Source organism: Lactuca serriola, chromosome 2, assembly GCF_051521515.1.
Source record: "Lactuca serriola cultivar US96UC23 chromosome 2, Lser_US96UC23_V15, whole genome shotgun sequence".
In the NCBI taxonomy this organism is placed as follows: domain Eukaryota; kingdom Viridiplantae; phylum Streptophyta; class Magnoliopsida; order Asterales; family Asteraceae; genus Lactuca; species Lactuca serriola.
In genome coordinates this window covers 231,727,533-231,738,482 of record NC_136409.1, presented here as the reverse complement: position 1 = coordinate 231,738,482, position 10,950 = coordinate 231,727,533, and the positions used below count along the sequence as shown (strand labels likewise).

At 32.4% G+C, this 10,950-nt stretch overlaps 1 protein-coding gene across 2 annotated transcripts; it reads right to left on the bottom strand.

Moving 5' to 3' along the window:
* Positions 1-1,694: 1,694 nt before the first annotated feature.
* On the bottom strand, positions 1,695-9,810 carry LOC145088857 (Pectinacetylesterase family protein). 2 transcript variants are annotated; one of them, XM_079027291.1, is made up of 13 exons: positions 9,650-9,808; positions 9,346-9,496; positions 9,102-9,184; positions 6,089-6,218; positions 3,595-3,674; positions 3,372-3,458; positions 3,129-3,253; positions 2,944-3,004; positions 2,788-2,844; positions 2,620-2,697; positions 2,443-2,548; positions 2,216-2,367; positions 1,695-2,133 (listed from the first exon to the last, which is right to left on the bottom strand). In XM_079027291.1, the coding sequence occupies exons 2-13, from the start codon at positions 9,473-9,475 to the stop codon at positions 2,014-2,016; spliced, it is 1,209 nt and encodes a 402-aa protein (XP_078883417.1). In that variant the 5' UTR covers positions 9,476-9,496; positions 9,650-9,808; the 3' UTR covers positions 1,695-2,013. The 2 variants fall into 2 exon arrangements, with proteins under 2 accessions (XP_078883417.1, XP_078883416.1); XM_079027290.1 differs by having other exon boundaries at positions 9,346-9,810.
* Between the last annotated feature and the right edge of the window lie 1,140 nt (positions 9,811-10,950).

Genomic DNA, 10,950 nt, shown 5'->3' with positions numbered 1-10,950 from the left:
TCGCTCCAACAAATCGAGGTCCTACATTTCCTCTCATAGAGCATCTCAAAATGAGGTTGATCAATGTTGGCGTGATAACTGTTGTTATACGAAAATTATGCTAATGGAAGATACGTATCCCAACTCCCACCAAAGTCCAAAACACACGCCCGCAACATATCCTCTAGGGTTCTGAATAGTCTGCTCGCTCTGACCATCAGTCTGCAGATGGAATGTTGTGCTGAAATGGAGACAAGTACCCAACTCGTCATGGAACCACTTCCAAAACCTGTAAGTAAACCGAACATCTCTATTAGAAAACATTGAAATCGGCACCCCATGACGTGCCACAACCTCCCTGATATAAATCACGGCCAATTTCTTTGTAGAAATACTCTCTTGAATCAGAATGAAATGTGCACTCTTGGACAGCCGATCTACGATGACCCAAATCGAATCCACTCCGCGTGCAGTTCAGAATAACTTCATGATGAAATCCATGGTAATATCCTCCCATTTCCATACGAGGATCTCCAATGGTTGCATCTTGCCATGAGGTCGCTGATGCTCAACGTTGACTTTCCTGTAAGTCAAGCACCGCACCACATACCAAGCCACATCCCGCTTCATACACGGCCACCAATTATCAGGACGAAGATCCATATACATCTTCGTCACCCCGGGATGAATGGAGAACCTAGACTTGTGCACCTCCTCCATCAGAACCTGATGCACACCGCCCTAATACGAAACCCAAACCCGTCGATGAAGAGTCAACAACCCACGTCTATCATAATCGAAGGAAGCCATCTGACCCACAATACGCTCACTCTTCTTGCACTCTCCCTTTATAGCAGCCTCGACCTGAGCCTCACGAATCCGCTCCAAAAGTGGAGTAATCACGGTCATCCTCAAAGATATATCCCTGATCGAAGTCACGACCGCCTTGCGGCTGAGAGTATCGGCCACCATGTTGGCCTTTCCTGGGTGATAAAGCGTCTCGCAATCATAATCCTTCACCACATCCAACCATCGATTCTGCATAATATTTAGATTTGACTGATCCATCACGTACCATAGGCTCTTGTGGTCCGTGTAAATAGTACAGTGGACCCCATAAAGATAATGTCGCCAAATCTTGAGGGCGAAAACCACGACACCCAGCTCCAAATCATGAGTCGGATAATTCACCTAATGAGGCTCCAGTTGCCTCGAAGCGTAAGCAATCAGGCAACCCCTTTGCATCAATACTACTCCTAAACCCGTGATCTACACATCACAGTAAACCATAAAGTCCTCACACCCTCCGACGATGTCAAAATCGGTGCTTCGCACAACCGCCGTCTCAAGGTCTGAATAGTTGTCTGCTGCTCAGGCCCCCAACGAAATGTAACCGTCTTCTTTGTCAACCGAGTAAAAGGAACAACTATCTTGGAGAAATCAAGGATAAACCTCCGATAATAATCTGCTAGACCAAGGAAGGTCCTAATCTCAAATGGAAATCTCAGAACCTCCCACCACATCACGGCCTTCAGAGTCATGTCTATTCAAATTTCAACAACCAGCTACTTCTTGACTCTATTTACTTTACTTTTTTGTTTTCTAGATTCTACGTCGATTTTAATATTTATCGAGTATTAGGTCATAAAAATGTAAAGTGTAATCAATTGCAGATTCAAATTTTAGCACGGAAGCAAACATTTAACTATTTAAGATAAATGTGAAAGAGAGTTGGAGAGATATTACTTAGCTAAAAGATAAAAAACAAGATCAAAGAACAAGCCCACTCACTTAACAGGGGCTAATTTGTGTATTGTAATTAGTAATTACAGCATATTGAGGTATGAAGAATGAATGATAATATAATATGGGCTAATTTGTGTATTCTAATTGGTAATTACTATGTGATATGTTGTTGTTATCTGTGTCTGGGTGTCTTCCATTCCATTCTCAAGTTATTCCTTTTTGGAGGTATTGTATGTATAATCAATCCACTGATTTGATGGGAGGGATTTATTGGATTGGAGTATAGTACTATTCGTATTCGTTAGCACCAATGAGATTGTGACAGGTGGTATCGCAGGGATATGGGCAATCAACTTTTATAGAAACATTTCTTCCGAAGTACCAATCACCAACTGATTCTGCAATTGTCTGCATAATGTTTGAAAATGGATTAATAATTAATTCATTAAAAGCAGATTTATACAACAATAACAAACAACAAATAAGAAACCTGATTATGCAATTGCGGGGAGTCGGGTGCAAACCATGTGTCTTGTGATTCACTTTGGCAATGAGCGAAACATGAATTTATAAACGTTCCTCCTCCTCTTCTTGAATAGAACACGAATGACCTCAGAGCTGTAAGCATTTCAACCCTGAAAGCTAAACAAAATGAAAACATTCAAGTAATTTGTATTAACTTTTTAAAACTAGTCTTTGTAGAAACAAATGAAGAACCTTGCAGAACGCTTATTTGGTTAGGAAGGCATTCTTTTGGATTCAGTTTGCAATGATTCCAATGTCCACGTGGATCAGCAGATGGTGGAACTAATATGTGGTGAAACTGTCACAAACACATGTTAATTAGAATTCTTTCTTGCTTATATCAATTCTTTCTTGCTTATTATATCTTACTTGGTATACATCGTAGGCGGAGTTTAAGATGAAAACTGGAGGTGTTATGTACTTCAACAGATACTGAGGGAAGATGCACTGCCAATTAACAATTATGTCAAAATAATTTTCAGTTTACGAAGAAAATCGAAAGAAAAGAAGAGAGTGTAAGCTATTAATGAACAATACTTGTTTGGGATCAGTGATAGAAGTCGTGCAATTCTCATCCAGGTTCTGTTCTATTCCCTGTCAGAAAAAATTCCTTTTATTGTTTCTGTTTTGTACAGAAATATCAAAGAAATGAATTTATTTACTACTATATTTTAAAATAGTTTGTTGGGGTACCTGTAGAGTGACAAGATGCTGAAAGAAAGTTCTTTGGGTGTGGTTCATGGTGATATCTGGTCTGCAACCCAAAAAGGCGAAAATCAAAAACAAAATATATACTGCTATATATTAATTAAAGCAAGACTTGGAAATCGAAAATATTAAACTGTTAATTTTTAATAAAAAGTTATATAAGAACATACGAGTCCATGAAAAATCCAGCATCACCAAGACATTTGACAGTGGTGGTATTTGGTAGATAAGTGGTGAAGTTATTGCAATGCAAGTAGGATGCTAAACCCCCAGCTGAACACCCAGAAAGCAAAGCCTGAAAAATTTAAGTCAACATACACACAAAAAGTAATACTACTATATATATATTAAGATGATGAACTTCATTAATTATTGAGTAGATTTTGAATTGAGGTGTATTGTATATACAGTACCTTGTTAGCAAACCTCATGCCTTTTGGCAGAAGATCTTCAACAATTGCTTTCCAAATCCGCTGCCCTCGGAAAAACAGAACTAATGTCTGTTTTTGAAGAAAATGTTAGTAGAATGTTGGTATTATTAGCAAGAAAGATTACAGTATGTATTTGTTAATGATGATAAGAAAGAGTAAGAGGTTAACAATGAAACTATTTAAGTCATAGTATTTATTATTGTACCCCATTGTCAAACTTATTATCCCCAGCAAAAGATCCTCCATCGCAGTATCGAAGCTTCACACGATTCCAGTTGTAAAAATCTGCTTATCATAAATGAATTTGTCTCATGTAACAGCATATGCTTATTGGTGTCTTCATAAATGTAGATAAGGAATATAATTAAAGATGATTTATGGTTTATTTTCATATGGTTCAAAAAAAAATTACTTTAGTTTGGGATATGTATAAGAATGAAAAAATTAATAGATATCTTGGTAAGCGAAACAGTTTCACGGATTATATCGAAAAATAAAAAAGGCCACTTTTGGTTATGGATTGGAAAGTTAATATTAAAAAGTTGATGTAACTAAATCTACAGTTTGTAGCAAGTGTGTGGGTAGCACTATAAAAGGAAGATTTTGTAGGAGGCAGAAGTTGGCTGTTTGAATTTTGGCCCCAGATTTATCGTTTAATATGTATACATTTATTATAGAATAAAGTAAAAAGAAGATAGTTTGTCTGTGGTCCTTCTTGTGGTAGGTCACGCCCCATTTTGGTTATTTTTGCCTATCATTTCGCTGTACTCAAGTATGAAACATGTAATGAATGTGTTTCAAGTGCATTCACTTGGGACTAAGCCTCATGTTTATGGGACAAAAATTATACTAGTAATTTATCGTTAAGCAAGTTTTTTTGACTTAACCCATTGAGTCACTCCAGATGAAGTCAAAAAAAAATCATGTATTATCAATTATGTTAAAACTACAAAGCTGTGAAAAAGAACAGTGAAAAGTATAACATTGCAGTAAAAAGAACACTGATAACATTGCAGTTGACCATTGTCCATTAGATTCTGTAATGAAATATGACAGGAAGAAACACAGTAATATAGGTAAATGACGTTGGTACCCTTCCATTTGTAACCCTACAATAGTGGAAGTTTGAGAAGGTAAGGGTAGTATTGAGTTTTCAGAGTGTCCAACCAGATAAAGGTGGGACAAAAGGCTTAGTGGAGGCAAGGTGAAAGCTGGAAGAGGAAAGGAAAAGAAATCCAGTAGCTGTCTACAATAATTAAACACGTGAATAGGACAAATAGAATTTGCGCGGGAGCACATCGTATGCAGTATGCTTTATTTATGGTTGAATTAATTTACGGTTGGATTTCAAGAATTCTTAGAAAACTATACCAATATTGGATAAATTATTATATGATACAGTCAAAACTATATACTTTGTATTTCGTTGCTAGTTATTCTTTCTTTGAATTCTAGTTAATTACTATGTAGGAAAGAGTGAATAAACAACAGTGAGAGGCATTCCCTTGTTATATATTTATTTTTGAAAGAAAAATGGTAACTCGTTCAAGCAATTTAAAAACAATTATAAAAAATCATGATACGGTATTCAATTTAGACATGAAACTGGCATGAGCTTTATAGGCCAGGTCCCACCATCCTTTGTGTCATTGGACATAATACATAATCCAAAAAAACATATATCTACTATTTAGATCTATATATAATGTATATAAAAGCACATCATATCTTTTTTTTTTATATCATAGCTTTTGGCATGGATGGACAAAATATTACTTTATTAAGTACTTATTTTTTAATATACTAAATATGTATTAGAATTTTGTTATTATTAAATAAGTAGGAATGAAATATATCATTATTTTTGTTAATTATTTTTTCATTAAATAGTTCATTGTACATTAAACTTCAAACTGATTGTAGAGTAAAATACATCAAAATACAACCTATTATGCAACTATATTGGCAAAAACTCAGATATTATTATTTTTATTTAGAAACAGAAAACATTATCTTTTTACCAATCAATTTATCCAAATTTCAATTAAAACGCTATTAATCGGTTTCATTTTAAATAATCTTATAGTTGTGGCCAATGAGATATGACATAGATGTTCCATGTTATTTTTTTTTTTTTATCAAAAGGTAAAACTTGGTAGAGATGTGACGTGGCTGGTGTGATATGGTTGTCAATCATGTTTTATCTCATGATAAGTTATAAAATGTTAAATGGATGACAAAGGAGTCCCATGACATCAACCACATCACATTTAATTGCTACATCACTTAAATAAAAATGATTAATAGGATTTTACTAAAAATTTGGATGAAATTGGTTGATAAATATAAGGCGTGTCTCATGTTTTTTAATAAAATAATATAAGAGTTTTTTCATATAGATGAATAATTCGGTATGATTGAATTTAATCTATTCTAGAAAGACAGCTTTAAACTTCCATCCATGTACCATATGGTAATGGTCCCTCACTTAATGAAGTCATTTTTTTGTTTTCTATAAATCATAATCCTAGTGAGGTTGTGTTTTCAATTGGGACCATCATTTATTTTGGTTTTGTTATCAAGGAAACTAACGTCTAGAGTTGAAGTTTACAAACATCTTAATCATATCCATTAATACAAAAGCATTGGATGATAAAAACAGGTTAAAAGTAACAAGAAATTTAGGAAAACAACATTACCAGGATTGTGAACGGGGTTATCACTGAGAATGCCGGAGAAGGTCTCAAACTTGTTCATCAATCTTGTAGATCCACGACGGGTTTTAGCTCTCTCTGCACATGTTTCGATATCATTACACCACCCACCACCCTATCATTACCATTTCAAACCACTAATTATCATTATTATAAACATATAATGGACCCCACAAACGAAACTCTTGTTCGATATGCAACGTTATATTTGAATCAACGGAACAAAAATGTAATAACTACTTAATAAAGTAGCTTCCCTTACAATAACAATCATAAATTTTGGAAAAGCAATCCATACATTTATGGATTTAAAGTTAGTGCTTGGTTATTATGTTTTTGCTTAAAAACCCCCCATCAATCTGCATAAGTCATTTCAAGAAAGAGAGAAACGTACATCTTTCCCTAACTTGGTTATATATGGGGTCATTGTATTTTTGTTCTTTACAAAATCTCAAACTAAAATACTAATCATCTATAAATTATTATTATTATACAGACACTTGAGCTTCTACGATGCTAGCCATTATAATATCGTGACTTCCTCGTCAACAATATAACAAAGGGAAATATTTGGAGAAATTGTTGTCTTACTTCCAAACAGAAAATGAATCTATGGATTGGAAGATGGGCCCCAATATTTTATTTACATAACTAATGTCGTTAAACATAATAAGAAGGTTTTTATGATTTAGGGAGGGAACTAGGTAGTCGACGTGGGGAAGATCAAGCTTCTACTGCCATGTCAAGCTCCCACTAACGAATGGGAGTGATCGACATAGCTGAGGGAGTCGGCACTACTACATCAAGAACGAAATATGATAATTGAATGAGGTGGAGAAAGGGTTCAACATCAAGCGTGGTGGCGATGGTGTTATGTTTTGATGTCGTTGAATATGGATCAATAAAGGAGATTCTGTAGGGATTGGTTATAGGGTGTTGTGAGATTAATTAAAATTAGATATAGAATTATTTTAAAGGTATACAAATTATACAAAATGATAAATGGTATTTAGTAATGGTGTAATAGCAATTTTAAATCAAACGTGAAATAAAAAGTTGTATGGACCAACTATTCAAGAACCTAAAACCATAAAGACCATCTTCATAAATAAAAATATTAAAGACTAAATCTACGGATTTTTATAAAATATACAGATCATTTATAAAAGTATGCCTATTATAAATTAGCAATGTGATTTAAATTTTATGTCTTACAAGTCATAATTTCAAAAAAAAAAAAAAAGTAAATAAATAAATAAATAAAACTCTGATATTCAATATTTTTAACATAATTTTTTCTATTTAAAAAATGACATGAGTCACGACCAAAAAGTTTATCAAATATTGATATTTTTTTAGAATAAATAAAATTTAGTCTTTTTTGCTAAAAAAAATCAAATACCCAAAGATTACCAATAAAACTATTAAAAAAGTTGGGAAAAAAAATACTATGGTTTTTTATTTAAAAAGGAAATTTATTAGGTTTAAACAAATAAACCGAAAAATATAAAATGTTTTACAATATTAACCCAAATTATTATGATACGTTCAAAAAACCAAAGACTGTAACTCTAAATGAAGGTAGGAGCAGAAGTTCTTATCTTACTGGAAAGAAACATATATATAAAATGCAATTTACAAATTTTAAGCAACGGACGCATGACTTGTTTGTTTTATAATTTTCTAGCAACAAACAAGTAACTTGGTTTACTTTTACGTATCAGTAACAAACCTTTGTACATTGTATAACATGATATGAAAAAGACAAGTTTGAATTTTAAAAATTAGTGTTAAAACATTGATTTGATAATTGCCCATTAATACCATATATTGTTACCAGTTGATTTATTAGTATTTCTTAGGTACATCATGTTGTTTTATTTTGTATAGCAAATTCAACAACAATGAGCTACAGCTACAGCCTACTAAATAATATACTATTAACTATAATTGATCTTGTCATGATTAGGTACATCATGTCGTTGTGGTTGTATGAGGAAGCATCTACAACATGGGTAGGTTGAAAGCATGTGACTAATGATATGTGAATTGATGTGTTTTATTTTATTTAAACTATTACAATAAAAAAATTTAAGCAATAGATTTCTTTATCTTCTCAAACATTTATTCCGTATAAAACATAAAACATTTGTATACACACAACTACATATGTAATTTAATTTAATATATTTCTAACTTAATTTAATATATTTTTCTGATCATACTTATGAGTTTTCGACTTCTTAAATTTAAGTGCAAGGAGAAAAAGGCAAGGGGAAAAATTACAGGGACAAAAGATTTGTTTGTTTTTTCTTTCATTATTTTTTTTCCAATTAATTTAAGAAAGAAAATTATAAAAAGTGGAAGATTTAGTAATTCTGTAATTATTTTTTATAACGACAAAATTGTCCATTTATTATCTTACCATAATTACAATTATGAAATATTTATGACACATACACACACATCTGTCGTACGTCTTTCTCTCTCCTCACAAACACGCTCATACACATGTGCATAACAGACATACACACGCAGAAAGCAATACGCTAAACCTTTTCTATGTCTTAAACTCCTAATAACAATTATGCTCCGCTTGCAGCGATATATTTTTCTATAAAATACATAAAACCATTTTTATATTGGATTTGCATATACTCTTCAAAACATCATAAATGATACACATGACTGTTTTAACTTTCTTACTTCTACTTTTGACCATTTAGTAGTGATCATCAAGTTATAGTCAATCACTATAAAGTTAATTCTGGAAAAAGTAGAGTAACGCTAAATAACTTCAAACAAGAAAGAACATAGATCGCATCGACACACACAAAAATAAATTAATTAATTAATTAATTAAAACACTCAAACTGAAACCTACTCATATTCGAGTTATCACGAAAAAAGTAATAAAAAAATCGAGAAATATGAAGGTGGCATTTGGCAAAAGATCTGGAAAAATGCAAAAGAGCAAAAGAACAAAAAGTGGAAGTACCTCAAATTGCAAAAGCCAGTTGCGAGCTCCGGCGCCGAATCCTCTATGTATATGATAAGCTGGTAAACTACCGTCCAAGCAATCTGCACACACAGACACAGATTCATCATTCCAAAAATACGTAAAACACCTTTAAAAGTTCAAATTGAAATATAATAATAAAAAAGTGATCACATGTAAACAGAGATTTCATTATAATTTTAGTATTTATATATATAAATAATAAAAAAACATATATACATACAAGCTCCAAGCACCGTAGTGCTGCGAACTACGGTCATGTTCACCAGAAGGCGATCATCGGAAGAAACAGACGTTCCGGCGCATGTTAGCATGGCGATGACGACTAACACAATCGTAACAACCAGCTCCATTCCAGTAAGCTTCTCGATCAACTGTTTTCGATACGAATGAAAGATTTAAAGTAAAAACAAGAAAAATGAAATCCTAACTGTATCTTATATAAATCTCATTGTCGTTTCAGCGCCAGCAAAAAAAAATCAAATTCGGCGCGTTTTTTTCTGATACGAAAACAAAATCACTCTCACCAAAATTGGAATCAAACGTATCTTCTATGTATTACAAAAAAATTCCAAATGATTTAAGAGAAAGAAAAGACAAGAAGAAAGACGATAAAGACGAAGAATCAATTTACAGAGAGAGAGATAGATGAAGAATGAGGAATGAAGAGGAAGGTTTCGGTTTCGAATCTGGGAGATGGGCGGGGACTGGGAAGAGTGAGTTGACGGAAAAGAGAGGGCCCACCGAGTAGAGCGTGGGCCCCACAGTGAATGGATGGATGAGTGGGGCGGGCCCACGGTCCAGCTTAGAGCCCAGTTGATGAAAATTATGAAAGAAAAGTCAAAAATTGAGTACCTGGTTTGGTGGTTGTTATCTTGTTCCGTTTGGTGGTTTGCCTAACTAATTGACAACCAGTCCTTTTATTTTGTGCCTTCATGGGTGTTATGTGTTTTCAAATGGAATACCTTATTAGTTAGATGATAAATACAATTTAATGTTCAAATATTTAGGTATTAATTTTCATTATTTAAGACCGGTTATTTACTTTCTTATTCGTTACACCGCAATTTATTATTAGGAGGTAAATGAATTACTAATATATTTTGCTTTCCTTTTAAACCAATTTAAGAGATTTGTATCATCTAATTCATGAAAGATTGAAATGTATCTTCTTTTTCAAAAGAATGTCATGTTATTCTTCTTATTAATTATATCTGGATGCTAATAAATTATAAATACACTAACAATCAATATTTGATAGGGTGTTATTCGTCTACACCAATCTTAACAATAAAATTTATAATCTCAACATACAACTATCATGTATTTTATATTTAAAAAAGTATAAAAAAAAATTAATGCAAATAATGTTTCATTTGCAACCTTACATTATTTTTTTTGCATCAATATTATATCCCCGTCTATATTATTTTTTATAACCCTAGAGGCTAGATGGATTGTCAAAAGCACTTATTAGGTTTTTTTATATATTTATCTATATTTATTTGTCATAAAAACTTTATAAAATATATTATTACAAAAAAAAAGTTATTATATTTATATTGTACCTAATCATGTTTAATAAAATAAAAATAAATTATTTAATAAATATAAAACTTAGAATATTTATACTCATGATTAATAAAGTAAAATTAAATAAACATGATCTATGATGGAATAAAAGTAACACATGAAACAATTGACATCATTTTGGTGCATATTTCCAAAATCTAGTATTAGTACCATCCCTCACCCTTTTTTACTCCTAACAAATGTTTACATTATTAACAAAGGTATTGATATTACTACTACTCTCTGTAAGATCTAC

Bases quoted from the DNA above. Each gene is read 5' to 3' on its own strand.
- LOC145088857 (XM_079027290.1), bottom strand. From the start codon at position 9,475: ATGGAGCTGGTTGTTACGATTGTGTTAGTCGTCATCGCCATGCTAACA. The intron at 3,675-6,088 runs GTAATGTTGTTT...TATGATAAGCAG, and splicing joins TAACCCCGTTCACAATCCTG to ATTTTTACAACTGGAATCGT. The intron at 3,005-3,128 runs GTATGTTCTTAT...TTTGGGTTGCAG, and splicing joins GCTGGATTTTTCATGGACTC to ACCAGATATCACCATGAACC.